At 50.5% G+C, this 18,947-nt stretch overlaps 1 protein-coding gene across 6 annotated transcripts in view; it reads right to left on the reverse strand.

The window, feature by feature from the left end:
* The window catches only part of WSCD2 (WSC domain containing 2), a 133,404-nt gene that overhangs the window by 27,614 nt on the left and 86,843 nt on the right, over nt 1-18,947 (reverse strand). For 5 of the 6 annotated variants that reach the window (XM_024977796.2, XM_059876409.1, XM_002694610.7 and 2 more), the window contains 2 exons: nt 12,406-12,520; nt 7,783-7,967 (listed from right to left, as the gene is read on the reverse strand). The exons of the other annotated variant lie outside the window; for it this stretch is intronic. In XM_024977796.2, coding sequence (XP_024833564.1) covers nt 7,783-7,967; nt 12,406-12,520 — 300 coding nt within the window. The remainder of the gene's footprint in view (nt 1-7,782; nt 7,968-12,405; nt 12,521-18,947) is intronic. 6 annotated transcript variants of the gene reach the window in all.

The raw sequence follows: 18,947 nt of genomic DNA on the forward strand, positions 1-18,947 counted from the left end.
ATAGGGCCCAAGACCTACCAGGATTTAGTCAATGTCTCTTCCTGCTCCTTCTCCACCACTCGATCATGATTAAAGGGTGGCCAGACCCTACGTAGGAGACACTATCAGTGCCCCATTAATACACTCCTGGCACTCACCATCCCAGTACAGGCTGCCAGTGACATCCTGTAAACACCCTGGGTGTGTGAAGGATGGACACTAAGCTTCCAGGGAATTGATCTCCTTGCGAGATTAAGAACCCTCTCTACTGCCTTTCCAACGGGATTAAGCTTCCTCAGTAGCGACCTGCTTTGTAAAAGGTCTGTGTTGACTCCTTCCCTTCCCTGGTCTCATGTCTTCACTCCCCTGGAGGTCCATCGTGGGGTCATCGTTCAAGTAAACCAAAGCTCACAGCCTTGTCTCTGGGGGAATCCAACATGGATTCTTTGTGCATTCTTAATTCCCAAGGGGAATCCTGCATGAAGTTCAGAGCTGCTGCTCTTCACAGCTTGCAGTCTGTGAGAATGGCGCCCCCTGGAGTTGTGCCCTGGACAGTAGCAGTAACCCTGAGTAATGTCTTCCTAATGAGCAACCCTTGCTGAAGGAGAGCAACAAAGGAAAATAATAACAGCCGTTAACTCTATGTCGTTGATGCCAAGTATGTTACACGTGTGTGTGTGTGTTTATCGCTCAGTCATGTCCGACTGTTTGCAACCCCATGGATAGGCTCCTCTGTCTGTGAGATTCTCCAGGCAAGAATACTGGAGTGGGTAGTTATTCTCTTCTCCAGGGAATCTTCCTGATGCAGGGATTGAACCGAGGTCTCCTGCATTGCAGGCAGATTCTTTACCATCTGAGCCACCAGGGAAGCCCCAATGTTACACATGTTACCTCAGTTAATCTTCAAAACAACCTAAGCAGTAGATGATGCTATTATCCTGTTTTGCAGGGGGAGATCCTGAGACATAACAAGATTTGATCGGTATTACAGCTCACACAGCTAGTGGGGCACAGAGGTGGGATCTGGCTCCAGTCTTATTTGACGTCACATCCTAGGTTCCCACCTCTCTGCTATTCTGCAGGAGGCCTATCAAATTCCAACCTGGTTGGGCTCCAGAGACCCTGTGTCAGCCACCTGAATTTCCCAGAAACCCTCTCAGGCTCCACAGGAGGGGTCCAAGGATCACAGAAGCCTGTGCCCCACATTCTGATAATGTCAGCTCTTCATTGCCAGGCCAGCTGGGATGGTGCATGACCTCAGCAGCTTGGGGTTTTTTTACTAGCAAGAGGCGAGCAGAGCAACTGTTCATCAGCTCTCTTGACTGGGGGCAGCGCAAGTCCCTCTGAAGTCCATCGTCTCTTTGTTCTGGGGCTTCACAAAGATGAGGGAAATGCCACCAGGCATCAGCTTAAAGGCAGGCGAGGAAGAGTTCTCCTTGGTTTGAAAGAGGCCACCACCCCCCAGGGTAATTAGGCCAAGCTCTACTGCATTAAAGATGCCGGTGAGGAGGAAAGGCAGTGAGCTGGGAGCTGTTAATGGCTACCTATAATCAGAGGGAGATTGAATTACACAAAGAGCCTAACTGTCCGAGGAGAATTCAAAACCAGCTATTTTTAGGCATCACCAAAGGCTCCTGTGAGCTGTTGGAAATTCAAATAACTTGAGCTGGGTGCTGCTCGGAGTGAATTGAGGAGTTTTCATTTTAGGAAGGAAGATGCATTACCATTACTCCAAACAGGCACTGTGCTTTCTGGATTTTATCTCACATGGCCGTCAGAGCAATCTTTCAGGGTTGGAACTGTCCCCATGTTACAGATGAGGCACTTGGGGCTCAGAGAGAATGAATGGCATGGTCAAAGTCAAAACAGCAAGTCAGTCAAAGAGCTGGGATAGAAACAATGTGTGCCTGATCCTGAAACCTACATCCAGAGTCTTCCCTGGTGGTCCAGGGGCTAAGACTCCATGCTCCCAATGCAGGGGGCCCGGGTTCAATCCCTGGACGGGGAACTAGATCCCTTATGCTGCAACTAAGGCCTGGCACAGCCAAATAGAGAAATGCAAAATACCCTGTATCCGTTGCTCCCATAGCCTCCCTGGAGTTTGGTTTAGGGAGAAGTGTAAACTCTTTCCCCCCACCACGATACAGAAGAACAATTCTCTGGCTATTATGCCTCGACCGTACACAGCAGAACTCATGGAGATCCGTCTGAATTATAAAATTCAGGGACCCCAGGCATATATATCAAGGGGAAGGAAAGGCCTCCAGGCCTGGCAAAGAAGGAGCTAGACATGGTCCCTCCCTCCACCCAGTGTGACTTTCCATGGTCATCTGAGGCTAGATGGTGAGGTGGTTAAAAAGAGTATAGTGAGCATAAAGGACAAGCATTGCGCCAAGTTTCCCTTCTAACCTTCAAGAGACAAAAAATTGCTAGAACTAAGAGCAGTACACAACAAGAACAGTATATAAATTACACTATGTAAGTTGTAAACCATAAGTCAAGATCTATTTTTTCAGTGATAACATAAGCTTCATAGAGCTTTCCTCGTGGCTCAGTGGTAAAGAATCCGCCTGCAATGCAGGAGCCGCAGGAGATGCGGGTTCGATCCCTGGGTCGGGAGGAGGGCACGGCAACCCATTTCAGTATTCTTGCCTGGAGAATTCCATGGACAGAGGGGCCTGGCAGGCCACAGTCCATGGAGTCGCAAAGAGTCGGACGTGATTGAAGCAACTTAGCATGCACACACAGTGTAAGCTTCATAATACTTTCATCAAAGAAAAAAGAGAGAGAAAAGGGCTGAGTCCTGGGAGAGGCTGGTCTGCAGTCATGGGGGTTTTGTTGTTTAGTCAGTAAATTGTGTCTGAATCTCTTGTGACCCCATGGACTGTAGCCTCTGTTCATGAGATCTCCTCTGTTCATGAGATTCCTCAGGCAAGTATGCTCAAGAGGGTTGCCATTTCCTTCTCCAGGGAATCTTCCCTCCCCAGGGATCAAACCTGCATTGGCAGGTGGATTCTTTACCACTGAGCCCCCATAAAGCCCATGGGGGTTTTAGGCAGCACTGAAGGATGGTCAGCACCATGGACAGCCACCCATGGGCACAACATATTTATGTATTCCGTGTAATTCTAGTGAACCTTGCAAAGGAAATCTTGCAAGAATCTTTCAGGCAAATGGAATTTCTTGCTACATCCTATAAAGCCATAATATTCTCAAATCACCAGCAGGTCTCTGCCCCTGGGAGGAGAAGCCGCACTTGCTGACACATTTAGCAAACCGCTGTGAAAAATGTAATCCAACCAAGAAGGAAGTCCATTTCTCGGTCCTTTTGTAACAAGGGCAAAGAGTCCCTGTGCCCGAGAGTCTGTGTCAAGGGAGAATAGCAGGGTTCCTGCAGACATTTGCTCTGCCAGTCTTTTAATGCTCTCACTACTGTAGGAGCATTCCATCACCTCAGAGACACAGAGGCCGGCTCGCCACACGAGGCTGCCTCCCCACACAAGGCTGACACCCCATGCAAGGCCAACACCCCACCAGAGGGGTGCTTAAGAGACAGTAAGCCTCCTTTGGATCTTCACAATCATTAAGAGTTCTGTGCCACTGCCCTGGGAAACACAATTAGGGCACAGTGTTAATACAAACTAATGACTCTACAAATGGAACCTGGTTTCTACCACCCCTGTTTCCTGGAGCACTTGCTCATTGCCCTGCCTAAAGGAATACATGCCAGTGTCATGTGGTGGAAGACCTCCCTTTCTAACTTATTTGTGTATAAATCAGATCTCAGGAATGGGAAACCAAGCATGTCACTGAGCCATAGCAAAGACTCCGGCTAGTCTGTGTTGTGTAGAGACAGGACAGGGCAGAAGGAGAGATCAGGGGTCAGGGAAGAAAGGAGGTAGGTCAGACCAAGCAGCATTTCCAAGGGAGAGGCATGGGGTCCGGAACTCAACACAAGGCCAGGGTGTTTGCAGCGCTATATCGCATTAGAACCCATAGCGGGAGTCAGAGAACTGGGTCCCAGCCTAAGTTCAGTCCCTGACAAGCTCTGTGGCCCTGAGAACGTCAGGCCTGCCCATTGCCCACTAAAAGTAACTCTTGGCGTTGGCACACTCTGCTCCTTCTGCCCTGATTTGTCCCCTGCCCTCTGGCAATGTGTCTCGAGTCTGAATATCCTCCTCTTCACACCAGGCAAAATCCTGTGTGTCTTTCAAGGCCCTAAGCAGTCAGCCTTCTTCTGTAGAGCCGTCCCCGGGGCTGTTCAGTCTGGCCACTTGTGCTTTTTCGGCCTCAGTTTCTAAAGCTGCAAAATAGAACACAAGCAAGGAAGGTGCTTCTAATAGGTCACCAAACGTAACCTTTGCTGATCCTGGATTTTTGCTCTCAGCTGGATATGTGACTCTTCCTTTCACCTGGAAATCTTAGAATGAGATTTGGCTCAAATGTTGCTTTCTTGGCTCCTATATGTACGTCACCACCCCCTTGCCCACTTGAACAGACCCGACTGGTCTTGGGTCTGCCTGTCCACTAGACGGTGACCTCCTTGAGAGCAGGGACTATGCTTTATTTTTTTATTACCCATTCTCCTCTCCAAGCCTAAGCCACGGGAGCTTACCAAGTGTTTTGGTTCAATGAACAGTCCTCATGCTCTCTCCCAATACCATGTTGCCAACTGGGAGCCCACGAGGAGTTCCAACTTGACCAACCATCTGTCTCCTTATCCAGACCACTTCCATTCTCATCTCAGCCACAGTAGCCTTGAGGTTAGCAAGGCTTAGATTCCTTTCTGTAGTCTCCTGCTGGAGGTGCCCAAGCTTCCAACCTTGCACAGTGACAATTCAGAACAACTGGGGTGGGCTTAGACTCCGGGTCTCCTCTCTTGGTAGAAGTGAATGGGTTCCCCATATTGAATGTATGGATGGAACGTTCCTTTCTCAGATGGAACAGAATACCACTGCAGAGGTGGGTGAGCTGAGGGGCACAGCAGCATTCCCAGCAGCCTCAGGGGTCTCTTACCAGCAACCACCCAATCAGCCCACCCCCTCACTGCTACCAGGGCAAAACACATCTGACTGTAAGAGGATCTCATGGTTTATGTGTGTTGAGGCTTTTACATTTCAGGTAATTGAAAAAAAAAATCTTTGATGGTCCATGAGACTATATTGCTTGGGCTTCTTAAGTGGCTCAGTGGTTAGAGAATCTGCCTGCCAATGCAGGAGACCCGGGTTTGATCCATGGGTTGGGAAGATCCCCTGGAGGAGGAAATGGAAACCCACTCCAGTATTCTTGCCTGGAGAATTTCATGGACAGAGGAACCTGGTAGGCTATAGCATGAGACTGTTATTATACCTGGTGATCTTAATAGTGTGTGTATCTGAGGATGTGTGTGTGTGGTGGGGAGGAGAGCAGGAGACAGAAACAGAGACAGAGAGACAGAGAGAAGACAGACAGGAGAATGTTCATATTACCCAGCCACTCTGAACATTAAGCAAAAGGAGGTCTGGCTGAGAGCGGCTGATGACATACACCGCCCAATTCTTGTTATCTAGCTCAGCATCATTCACCAGATTGTTCTAGTGGCTGCAGCTTTCCCTCTAAATACACATAACTCTAAGGTCATCTCTTCTTATGGTCAAAGTTGACATCCAAATAATGTGAATACTGGCATAAAGAGGATCAGTAGTGGGCCTCCCTGGCGATCCAGTGGTAAAGAATCTGCCTGCCAATGTAGAGGACACAGGTTCGATCCTTGGCCACATGCCACAGAGCAACTAAGCCCGTGTGTCACAACTCCTGAGCCCTCGTTCTGGAGCCTACGAGCCACAACTACCTAGAGTCCATGCTCCGAACCAGAGTGGCCACGGCAATGAGAAATCCATGCATTGCGACAAAAAGCAGCCGCCGCTCACCACAAGTAAAGAAAACCCGCATGTGGCAAGGGAGACTCAGCACAGCCGAAAATAAACAGATAAAAGTAAAGAGATCAGTACTGGGGACGATGACTCTGCCATCAAATCAAAACCGCACTACTGTAATGGCCAAACCAGAAACTCGCTGCGCGGACATTTTCCAGCCCGGATTTCACATACCCGCTGTGTCCTCTGCCAGCCGGGCCCTCAGACCTGGGGGAACTGAGGCCACAATGGACAGGGAGACGGTACCTCCTTTTCTAGAAATCAGCTGTTTTGCAAATTGGCGGCACGCTTGACCCTGCTGCAGAGCAAAGCGTGAGCAGAGCTTCAAAATCATAGGGCTTGGAAAACAACACATTATCAAGGAAACCAGCAATGAATTTTTATCAATGATGATATTCACATGGAAGAGGCCTTTCGCTGCATGCACACGGGCATTAGGGTTCTGCCAAGTCCACCTGAGTGGGAAGGCCTACATTCTGGGCGGATCTTGTCAGCTCCACTGAGGTCTAAGGCCTTATTATTCAAGGTGTGGTCCATGGACCAGCAGCCTAGCATCACCTAGGACCTCCTTGGAAAGCTGAATCAGAGTCTGCATTTTAACAAGATCTCCCTGGGATTCCCCAGCATGTTCAAATTCGAGATTTGTAGTTCTGGATTCCTGTTTCCACCTCAGGACCGCATCAGAAGAGTACCCAGGACAAACCTCAGCCCTCTGTCTTTTGTCAAGGCCATTAGCTCTGCTTGTCGGTCTGAACGTCAGCTCTGAGGTCACAAGGCTGTGTGACCTTGGGCAGGCTTACTTAAATTCATTAAGCCTTGGTTTCCTCACTGTAAAATGGAGATGATTAACCATGGCAACTGCCTGAAAAGTCTGTAAGGAAGGGAAACAAAATCAGGCTTGCAATGGGCTTAGTACAGTGCCCGGTGCACAGCAGATGCTTGAGAAACAAACATTAACTGCTACTAAACAGCCAGAGAAGGAACAATGCGACAATATCCACAGAGGAGGGGTGGCTCCTGTCCTCGCCTAACCACACCCTTCCCTCCCTCAGTCTGAAAACTGGAGAGTTTTTCTCATAAGACCAAAACATTGGCAAGTGAGGGATAAATTGCCTCTGCATGCATGAGTGCTAAATCACTTCGGTTGTGTCCAACTCTTCTCGACCCTGTGGACTGTAGCCTGCCGGGCGTCTCGGTCCACGGGATTCTCCAGGCAAGAACACTGGAGTGGGTTGCCATGCCCTCCTCCAGGGCATCTTCCCAACCCAGGGATCGAACCCTTGCCTCTTACATTTCCTGCATTGGCAGGCCGGTTCTTTACCACTAGCGCCATCTGGAAATCGTCTCTATGGGAGCATTAAAGGCATAAGCTATGGGACTTCCCTGGCGGTCCAGTGGTTAACTCCATGCTTCAGTACAGGCGGCCTGGGTTCAATCCCCCGTCAGGGAACGAAAATCCCACGTGCTACATGGCACGGCCAAAAGAGAAAAATTAAGAGAGAAGCTCTGGAGTTGGTTTAAATCCTCTGCTGCTTGTGTGACAGCGAGCCTCAGTCTCCTCATCTGTAAAGTGGGTGAATAACTGCAGTTTGGAGGGCCATCATGAGGACCACGTGTGCTCTTGCAAAGAAGGCACTTCGGAAACGATGGAGCGTTTGCTGTTGTCAGTATCATCATCACCATCGTTAGGGACAACCTGCTCTCAGCCAGTCAGGAAGGACAGGCCAAGTCAGGCTTTCGGTGTCTGTGGAGGGGGAAGAGGGGTTTGGCTGGAGGCGAGGCTGGGGCAGGGTGGTGGTGTCTGGTGGCGGGGGGCGCCCGAGGGCTCAGGAGGGGTGGGGGGCGCGGGTGGGCGAGGGGCGGCGAGGGGAGGGGCTGACTCACGTACACCTGCGGGCTGACTCTTGGGCCAGCTGCAGCCGGTAGACGGACAGGCGGTTGGCTCCGCCGCACACGCTGCCCCGCTCGCCCTTGCAGTCCATGTCACACTCCGCCTCGCTCACGTTTGCCGCCTGGATCTTGTGGCCGCAGTAGCACTCGGCGCCGAACTCCAGCCCAGCGTACAGGTAACCCCTGGGGGAGGCTGCTGTCAGGCCAGGGTGCCTGCCCCCATGGAGACCCCCGGGGAGGGCAGGGAGTCGTGGCCAGGGAGGAGGTCCCAGGGGATGGGTCAGCTCTGGGGACTCAGAGGTCCTGGGGGAGATGGGGCTACAGATGCTGAAGGTGGGATGACAGAGAGACCCCCTGGGGGAGGAAAGAGGGGACGTCAGGGGACAGGAGACCCATCCACAGTGGACAGCGGGTAGACAAGAGGCTTCAGGAGATGGGGAGACCCCGGGAAAAGGAGGAGACTGGGGTGGGGGGCTCTCCTTATTTTCCTGGAAGCAGGAGGGGGAAAACAAGGAAGGCTGTGGGGGTCAGGGAGACCTAAGGAGATCTAGGGGACAGGGGTGCTCCAAGGGACATCAAGATCGAGAATTAGGAGACCCTGAGAAAGTCTTGGAGGCTGAGGAGTCTGAAAGTCTTGCAGGTGCAATGGGGAAGAAGCCAAGGAGGATTACAGCGAGGTCCTGGGTTGGGGCGGGGCAGGCAGGGAGACTCAAGGAGGGGACGAGACCCCAGGGAGACCACTGGCTTCCCTCCCTGCCTGAGGCCTCACACCCCCTCTACACCTCGCCACACAGACACAGCACGTCACAGTCGCACCCCCCCACATACACCTTCAGCACCCCCGACACACACCACACCCTTCCGGTCCTGTGGTCCCTCTGCCCTCCCTACTCTCCGGTCTCCCTGTCCACAGCCAGGAGCCAAGCATGGGTCGGTCCTGTGGTCCCTCTGCCCTCCCTACTCTCCGGTCTCCCTGTCCACAGCCAGGAGCCAAGCATGGGTGCAGAGTCTAACCCCTTTGTTCCGGGAAACACCACCCAGGGGTGATACCTCTATGTCCCCTGAGAGAAGTCGGGCCCAGGAGAGGGGGCAGGGGACTCTCACATCTCTCTGGAAAACCAAGGTCACATATCCAGCCAAGTAAAAAAACTCCTTTCCTTAAAACAAAAAAGAAATCCAGGCACTGCAACATTTTCCTTTTTTTTTTCACAGCTATGGAATCATTTCCTAAAAAGGACTCTTGGTAAGGATCCGTCTGTAAACAGATGAGAAGGGAATTGCTTGTTCTGGCTCCAGGGATGGGTATGAAGTAGTGGCAGGGAGGGGAGTAGGACAACCTCTGCTCAGCCCTCTTGCCCACTGCATTCTCTGAGGATGTTCCAGAATTGAGAAAGGTTCCTGGGGGCGGGGGGCAGCCTGCAAATTACTGGTCCTGCAAGACTGGACTTACAGGAGGTGTCAGCTCATGCCTTCCGGGGGCTAGCTGGAGACACAGACCCACCCAGACTCATGTCTCTGAACATCTCAACTACTCAGGGTGGCATGCAACCACAGGGTCACCTAGGCAGATGCAATTGTTGTTCAGTTGCTCAGTTGTGTCTAACTCTGCAACCCCATGGACTGTAGCACGCCAGGCTTCCCTGTCCTTCACTGTCTCCTGGAGTTTGCTCAAACTCATGTCCATTGAGTCAGCTCTTCACATCAGGTGGCCAAACTATTGGAGCTTCAGCTTCAGCATTAGTCGTCCCAATGAATACTCAGGGTTGATTTCCTTTAGGACTGACTGGTTTGATCTCCTTGCAAATGCAGTTCAGTTCAGTTCAGTCACTTAGTCGTGTCTGACTCTTTGCAATCCCATGGACTGCAACACGCCAGGCTTCCCTGTCCTTCACCAACTCCTGGAGCTTGCTCAAATTCATGTCCATCAAGTCAGTGATGCCATCCAACCATCTCATCCTCTGTCATCCCCTTCTCCTCATGCTTTCAATCTTTCCCACCATCAGGGTCTTTTCCTATGAGTCAGTTCTTCCCATCAGGTGGCCAAAGTATTGGAGTTTCAGCTTCAACATCAGTCCTTCCAATGAATATTCAGGACTGATCTTTAGGATGGACTGGTTGGATCTCCTTGCAGTCCAAGGGACTCTCAAGAGTCTTCTCCAGCACCAGTTTAAAAGCATCAACTCTTCGGTTCTCAGCTTTCCATAGTCCAACTCTCACATCCGTAGATGACTACTGGAAAAACCACAGCTTTGACTAGATGGACCTTTGTTGGCAAAGTAATGTCTTTGCTTTTGAATATGCTATCTAGGTTGGTCATAGCTTTTCTTCCAAGAAGCAAGCATCTTAATTTCATGGCTGTAGTCACCATCTGCAGTGACTTTGGAGCCCCCAAAACAAATTGCAGATGCAGCAGGAGCATCTTAAACTATCTGGGCATCCTGGGGCTGGGTCAGCCTCCTTCTTCCACCTCTCTGTCTCTCCGAAGCCTTGGTTCTCAGGTGTCCCTGGGCCCATCACGTATAACTGGACACACTGATGGAAGGACCACTACTGGACAGCAGGAGCTTTGAAGGTTTCCCAGCTGGATGTGAAAGTCAGAGCAGCGGGGCTCCAACCATGGTCCCGGGACCAGCAGCATCCAGTATCATCTGGGAACTTGTTAAAAATGCAAATTCTTGGACTCCACCTCAAACCCAGCAAATCGAAAATTGGGGATGGGGTGGGGCCCAGCAGTTTGTTTTGAAAGATCTCAGGTGAGCTTCCCTGATAGCTCAGTTGGTAAAGAATCTGCCTGCAATGCAAGAGACCCAGTTCGATTCAAGGGTCCGGAAGATCTGCTGGAGAAGGGATAGGCTACCCACTCCAGTATTCTTGGGCTTCCCTTGTGGCTCAGCTGTTAAAGAACCTGCCTGCAATGCCAGAGATCTGGGTTCAATCCCTGGGTTTGGAAGATCCCCTGGACAAAGGAAAGGCTACCCACTCCAGTATTCTGACCTGGAGAATCCCATGAACTGTATAGTCCATGGGGTTGCAAAAGTCGGACACGACAGCGACTTTCACGTCCCGGCTGATGCTGACACGCGCGTCCTGGAGCTCACAGCTTGGATGCAGAGACAAGCACATAACTAGAAAAGGGCTGCACAGTGAGATGAGGGTGAGATGGAATATATCGCCGATGGTGGAAATGCAGGAGGGGCCCAACATGCCTGGGGTGCCAGGAGAGACTTCTCAGGAGGCGACAGCCAAGACTGAGCTTCAGAACATGAGTCAGATCAACTTGCGTAGTTCAGTTTGGTTCCTCACACGCTTGTTGGCAGCCCACACGTGCTTCCAGATAGAGCCAGAGGTGAGTCAGCCAAGGCCCTGCCTCCAAGGAGCTCCCCAGCTAGTCGGGGGACAGAAGCATGAGCAGGCTTGGGCCGCAGAACAGCAAGAGCTTACACGTGCTGTCTGCCAGGCGTTGTTCTCAAACATTTGCTTGGCAAATACTAATTCTTCAGCCCCCACAAGACCCCTCTGAGGCCATGCCCTGCCATTTACCTCTGTCTCCCCACAGTCCAATAAATAAATTAATCAATCAATATCCTAGAGAGCTGGGAGTCTCTCCTAAGCTGAAGGTGGTCCTGTGTTCAGGATTTTGATGGTGGACTGTTCTGGAAGCTGATTATAAAGCAGACAGTGTTTCCCAATCAGGGAGAGAGGGAAGGGTCCCTTGGCCACCCACTTGCCCATTTCCTCTCCAGCCATGCAGCCAAGCTCTTCCAGAGCTTGTGACCTCCAGAGGCATCAGGCTCGAGTCTGAAGGTCAGCATGTTAGAGGCCTCCTGCAAACCGCCACGGGCCAGGGTCCCAGGGCATGGGGGAGGGCAGGTCTGCTCACTGCTCGGTGCCTCCCGGACAGCAGGGCTGTTCCCAGGCCTGGCCCCAGGGTCCCCCCTCGCCGTCCCCTGGGGTCTGTCTACTCTCTAAACGTCAGCTCCCTCCCCGTAGGGCCTGTTCTCATCGAGAACATTGTTTTCTCCTTAGATTGGAAAACATTGCCTGGACAGGTGAGCGTTTCTCCCTGGGGCAGGAACGAACAGTCTCTTGACTGGGGAACCACGAAATATCCCTGATTGCAGGCTCCCACCTCAGCTTTCCCACAGGCATCTCACAAGCCTCACGCCCACAGACTCACACTCGCCAGCACGTAAACACTCGTGCTTTCCCCACAATTCTGGACCCTTGCCAGCATATCCACAGAGACTCCAGCACTCACAGCCACTATTATTTAAAGGCAATTCGATGTTGGCATTAAGCTCACAAACATATCACTCTGCAGAGTGTACACTGTAAACTCACACCTAGGCACAGCCTCACATAACTGCACACAGATTCCTACAGACCAACTCCCTACTCTTGATCTCCAGCATCCATGAGACAGGCTCCTCCGTCCATGGGATTTTTCAGGCAAGAGAATGTGCACACGCATGCCCACACACACACACACCGTTGCCTCACCCTTCCCTTAAAGTCCTTCATATGCATCCTTCATATGCCCTCCCACGGAAAAAAAGAAAGACCACCACAGGTAGGAAGCTGCAAAAGAAGAGGTCTGAATGCAGGGAGCCTGGGACCCTACCGTTCTGCACAGTTGTCCTGGCAACGGAAGACGGTCATCTTTTTGTAGTCGAAAAAGGACACGCCTCGAAGGGCCCGGCTCTGGGTGTCATCCAGGTAGCAGCCAATGTACTTAGCTTTGGGAAGATGAGAAAAGTAAGATCTGGGGTGGTGGGGGAAGGAGACAAAGCTGAAAGCGTTTCAGAAGTGATGAGTATGCCTCTGGCTATGTGGCTTTGTTGACCTCTTGGTACCAGTTCCTTCCTCTGAGCAGTAAAGTGGAAACAAGAGAGCCTGAAACTCGTGTGCACTGGCAGAGCTTGGTCTACGGGGGCAGTGGAGTCCCGTGGGTAAGGCTGTGGGCCTTGGAGGCCAACAGAGGGGAGGAAGGGACCTTGCATAGCCAGGGTTAAGGGCACACCCCTGGGCTCTACTGATGGCAACTGGGCACCCAGCAACCCGAGCTAGCCTCATTCCCTAAGTGCCAAGCACACGGGACTCTTATTAAGACAGCTCTGAAGAGCTTGATCCGTTGACAGCCTGCCGTCATTTCTACAAGATGACTTAAGGTTATTTTTTTTCTTGGAAGGAACACTGGACTTGGACACCTCAATATCCAAATCACTGTCTCACTTTGGGGACATTCCAGAGCATTTGGGCCGCTTAATCTCTCTGAGGCCCAGTTTCCTTCACTGTGGGGATGAAAATATCGGGCCAGTGAGGTTAAAATGGACTTATCTGCATAAACATGTCCTCCACAGGGTCTTGCATATAATAGGCACGTCGTTAAGGTGAGTGGCATAAGAAACCAGCCATTCACGGCGCTGTTTGAAGTTCTTCCCACTTTTCCCACCTTGTGAGCCAAGGTAAAGGCTTTCATCCAGAAGGAAAAATTTTTTTTAAAGATTCTGTTTGATGTGGATCATTTTTATAAAGTCTTTATTGAATTTGCTACAATATGGCTTCTGCTTTCTGTTTTGGGTTTTTGGCCGTGAGGCAGGTGGGATCTTAGCTTCTCAACCAGGGACCGAACTCACACCCACTGCACTGCAAGAGGAAAGTCTTAAACTCTGGACCACCCTGGGAGTCCCTCAGAGGAAAATCTTGAATTATGTTAAACAACCATCCAATGATACACCATTCACTTAGTTTTCTTAGATTAGTACGTGTGTTCTTACACGTCATGGTAAATAGTACACGAAGACGGTACTTTACAGTCTATCAAGGCTTTTCCCGTGGGTTCTTACAATCATTATTAATTTGGACATGCACTTTGCTAAGTGCTTTACTCATACTGTCTCTGTGGATCCTTAGAATGAGCCTGTGAGGGAATTATTAATATTCCCCATCAATGTAGAAGAGGAAACTGAGGCCCCGAGAGGCTAAGTCAGCAGCCCAAGGAAACACAGCTTATACCCATGGGGCTGGGTTTGGACCCAGGCAACCTGGCTGCAGAGCCCATGTTCTGAACTACTGCCCTCCTTGTTTCTCTCTGCTTTTTCTTTTTTTAAAGACTTTTTTTTTCCTGCTGTGGACCATTTTAAAGTCTTTATTGAATGTGTGACAATATTGTTTCTGTTTTATGTTTTGGTTTCTCACCGGAAGGCATGTGGGATCTTAGAGCTCCTGTCCCCGACTGGGGATCAAACCTGCGTCCCCTGCGCTGGAAGGCGAAGTCTTAGCCACTGGACCACCAGGAAAGCCCCTCTGGTTTCTCTTTGGATCCGGGGACCTTTGCAATGACCCAGGTGCAGTGGCTCCTGGCATGCTTAGACTCTGTTCTTAGATGATTGAACAGAGGCCCAGAAAGGTGAAGTGAGCTGTCCCAGACCTGAAACTAACTGACGGTAGAATAAAGATTTAAATTTAGGTCTATCGGACCCCAACCCAGTGCTCTTGCATTTGGGAGTCACTGGAGGTGAGCCTGAGGACCCAGCCAGCCCTTGGAATTAAATGGCCCTCCTGGAGAATGATTGAGGAAAATGCTACATGCCACTTGATCTCGTTCAGGCCTAGGCTGCTGTCTATTTAAACTGTGGGCTCCTCGCCACTCCCCTGCCCCAACTCGTGATGGAGAACAGGGTCTAGCAGAGGATACAGGCTCGTTAAGGAGAAATTGTGTCCCCTCAACGCCGCCCTAGGAGGTGCAGAATTTGTCAGCCTCGCTGGAGATGTGTCTCAACCCTGATCACCTTGAATTTCTTTCATAAGACAGAGGTGATTTGGTCAACTAAAAACAGTCCATCTTTAAAAGAAACATTGCCTCCCTGGAGCAGGGACGTCAGACGGTGACAGCTCTGGAAAAGCCGACATCTTGTCCCTGTGCTTGTTCAACAATGGATGACTCTCCTGTGTCACAGAGGGAAGCATGGCCCGGGGAGGGGTGTGTGTGTGTGTGTGTGTGTGTGTGTGTGTGTGTGTGAAGTTTGCATCTGGGCTGGGAGAGAGAACTTCCATGGGCCATGGTTGGCAAGTAACCTTAGTTCAATAGTTCACTAGAGGACAGAGTGTCCAAGGATGGGCAGGAGGAGAAAGAAAAAGGAGGAAGGAGAGGAAGGGAAAGGGAAAGGGAGGGAGCCATTGTTTATTTTGCCAGAATGAGGTCATTGTCATCAGGTCAAAAGCTGTGTGTGTGTGAGAGGGAGAATATGCATCGAGTACCTACTATGTGCTGTCTACTATGTGCCATTCCTCATTTAGAAAGATTTGGTCCTCACACCCTTCTTATTAATCCATCTTATAGATGAAGAGACTGATCCTAATGACTGTCCCATCTCCCTGTCTTAGAAGTGAATCTTTGTATCTGGCATACGTATATGCTTTCTGGCTGGTCCCCACTCATGTTACTCCATCTTACTTGTTTCTAAGTAGAATTCGAAATGATGCAATCTGTCTGTGTGCCTATGGCTTGGAAGCATCTCGCTTCAAATTTAAGCCCAGATCTGTCCTCCAGCCATTGTACATTTGAGGAGGCTTCACTTCCATTTGATCCACAGGCCTCAGGATCATAAGGTGCCACACTGAGTCCTGAGGGAGATGAGTGCTCACAACCCAGAAATGCTGGGCTTGGAGCTGGAAGTACTATGACCATGGGTGGTCTCGCCAGAGGGTGAGGGTGGGTGCATTTGACTATAGGTGGGATTTTGGATTGTGTTAGATGAGAGTTTTATAATCAAATTAATAGGTGTGTGAGCATATGTACACACGGGTGAATGGGTGGGCTGTCCTGGTACTCTTTGTGCCTTCAAAGCACCCTGTCCTTGTGTTCTTCTGTTGCACACACGTGTGCATGCTCACTCATGTCCCACTCTTTGCAACCCCCATGGACTGTAGCCCGCCTGCCAGGCTCCTCTGTCCATGGGATTTTCCAGGCAAGACTACTGGAGTGGGTCGCCATTGCCTTGTCCAGGGGACCTTCCCGAGCCAGGGATGGAACCTGCGCCTCCGTCCCTGGCAGGCGGATTTGTACCACTAGTGCCACCTGGGGAGCCCCTACCTGCTCTCATCTTGGGGAGACGCTGACCTTGGAAGAGCCGATCATATTCACCTGCCACCAGCCAGTGATTGATGGCTCCAGGGAAGGACACAGGACCTACCTTTTGGATTCTTTTAGATTAAAGCTGGGAGAAAGAAGCCTGTCTCCCTTGAGTTGTGACACTGGTATTTTCTAAGCCCAGAATTACCAACAGCCAAGATCCCTGGCACAAAGTCAGTCTGTGCAGGAGAACCAAGCTAAGTCAGAAGCAAGCAGAGATGAGAGTTAGGAAGAGAATGGCACAATTCATTCATTTGACAACCTAGGCTCTTCGGTAGTTTGGGGACAAGACACACTACATTTTCTTCTTTGGCTGAAGCTGATTGAAGGTGGGTTTTTTGTCACCTGCCATCACAGGAGCACTGACTAATATGCTGACTGCCGAGCTAAGTTGCTCGAGTCCACCCAGCTGGGGGAGCCCAGACTATGTCCCTATTTAGGCTGCCCTTTCTTGTGTACCACACTTAGTCTCGGCTTGGGAGAAAGGCTTCTCCATCCCGCCAGAGAGACCTTCCTGGAGGAATGATGGGAGACGGAGGGTCTTTTGGAAGAGGAGTTAATACTTGACCATAGGTCCATCTGCCCCAAAGCCTGGGCTTTTAAATGCTGTACCATCCCTTCCCTAACCCTCCCACCAGACCAGGCAACAGGCTGAGATGACCCACACAACAGCCGCTCAAAGACTTGATGTGGGAACAGATGAACCTCCTCTTCTTCCTCTGTCCACAGGAGGGAAAAAGGGACTTGCGGTCCCCTTCACGGCTGCTCTGGAGAAGCCTGGGCATGCTATATACTGTGACCTGACGGATGGGCTGAGCTCTTTGGGTCAGGAAACGGATACTGAATCTGTTTCCTCCTTGCCCCGGGCAAGGAAGGGCTGGTGACTCTTTCCCTCCTGACCCTCAGTGCAGGCTGTGGCCAACACGACCGGCAACCCTGTCGCCGGAGCTCTATCGCCCAGTTAGAGATAAGCTCATGGTGGGGTGACGGGGTGGGAGGGGGTGGGCTACCATCCAACCCACTTCCGATTTTCCTCAAGTTCTGCTGCAGTGGCAGAATCTCCCGGAGATGAGGGGGAGGTCGGGTATGTAAAACAGGGACAAAATTCACAGGCCACTCGAGGGTGAATTAATGGCTGAGTTCATACAATCTATCAGCTCGTCGGAGCAGCCATCCGAATATCGCTGAAATGGCAAAGTCCCATCCCAGCCTTGCTATTTATCTCAAGCGCGGAAACCAGTGAGGGGTGAGCCCAGGAGAACACAAGCATCTGGAAAAGAGCTTTCCTGACTATTTTTCCCCCTTTCCTGTCCTTTTTTCCCCCTCTCCTGTCCTTTTTCCCCCCTCTTTTGCTTCAATTAATCTTCCTTTTCAAGCAACGTTGTTCTCTTCAATAAAGGTAATTTGTTAAGAGGATAGCTAAACATGTGCTAATTTGTACGCCTCTTATTTATTGTTTGTGAGCAGATTTGCAGACAGGAGGTATTACAGTGTCCTCAAGGACCAGTTTCAGAGTCTACCAGATCTGGGTTCTAATCCTGCCATTGCAAGCAGGCTGGCTGTAGTACTCAAGGTCCTGCCTAAAAAGTGGAAATAAAACATAAGCGTGTAGGATTTCCCTGGTGGTCCAGGGGTTAAGAATTCTCCTTGCAGTGCAGGGGATGCAAGTTCAATCTCTGGTTGGGGAAATAAGATCCCACGTGCCTTGGGGCAACCAAGTACCTGCTTGCTGCGACCACTGAGCCCATGCCACAGCTAGAGAGTCAGTGCGCCGTGACCAAAGATCCCACATGATGTAATGAAGATCCCACGTGCCACAGCCAAGACCGGACACAGCCAAAGAAATGAAATGAAAATTTAAAAAAAAGAAAACCAACATAAAGGTATTTTGGGTTGAACTGTGCCCCTCATAAAAAAAAGATCAGTTGAAGTCCTAAGCCCAGTACCTCAGAATGTGACCTTCTTTGGAAATAGGGTCACTTCTGATGTAATTAATTATGAGGTGATACTGGAGTAGGTGGGTCCCCATCCAACATGACTGGTGTCCTTATAAGAAAGCAGCAAGCAGCTCTCTGAAGTCCCAGAGACACAAGGAGAAGACCATGTGAAAACAGAGGCAACAACTGGTGTTTTACAGCTGCAAGGAAGGCCAAGAGTTCCCACTGATGCCAGAAGCTGGGGAAAAGGCTTGCAAGAGATTCCCTCTCAGGGGCTTTGAGAGCCCGTCTTGATGTTGGACTTTTAGTCTCCTGAACTGCAAGGTAATACATCTCTGTTGTTTCAAGCCACCCAGTTCATGGTACTTTGCTATAGCAGCCCTTGAACACCAATATGGGGATATTTTTAAAAACTATTTATTTATTTGGCTGCTCTGGGTCTTTAGTTGCAGCACACAAGACCTTTTTCTTCTTTTGGAAAGAAATTTATTTATTTATTTTATTTTTGGCTGTGCTTGGTCTTTGCTGTTGTGCAGGCTTTCTTTCTGGTTGCGGTACTCCGGCTTCGCATCGTGGTAGCTTCTCTTGTTGTCACACATGGTCTCCAGGGTGCTTGGGCTTCAGTCGTCACGGCATGTGGGCTCTGTAGTTGTGGCTCCCAGGCTGTAGAGCACAGGCTCAGTAGCTGTGGCACATGGGCTTAGTTACTCCATGGCATGTGGGGTCTTCCCAGACCAGGGATTGACCCCGCGTCTTCTGCATTGGCAGGCAGATTCTTTACCACTGAGCCACCAGGGAAGCCCATCTTTAAGCTGAGGCAGGTTAACTCTTAGTTGCAGCGGGATCTAGTTCTCCCACCAGGGATCGGACCTCGCCGATCATTGGGAGCATGGAGTTTTAGCCACTGGACCACCAGGGAAGTCCCTACAGGGGTATTTTTAAAATTGACTGTAAGAAAAAAAAATTGACCAGAAGGTTGATCTCTTTGTGGAAAAGAGAAACAGTTACTTTCCTGCTGGGGACTCTTCACTGTCTTGGAAAGTTGTCCCTCAGGAGGATCACTCCAGGGCTATCTGGGCTTCCTTGTGCAGG

The sequence above is a fragment of the Bos taurus genome, chromosome 17 (genome assembly GCF_002263795.3).
Source record: "Bos taurus isolate L1 Dominette 01449 registration number 42190680 breed Hereford chromosome 17, ARS-UCD2.0, whole genome shotgun sequence".
Classification (NCBI taxonomy): domain Eukaryota; kingdom Metazoa; phylum Chordata; class Mammalia; order Artiodactyla; family Bovidae; genus Bos; species Bos taurus.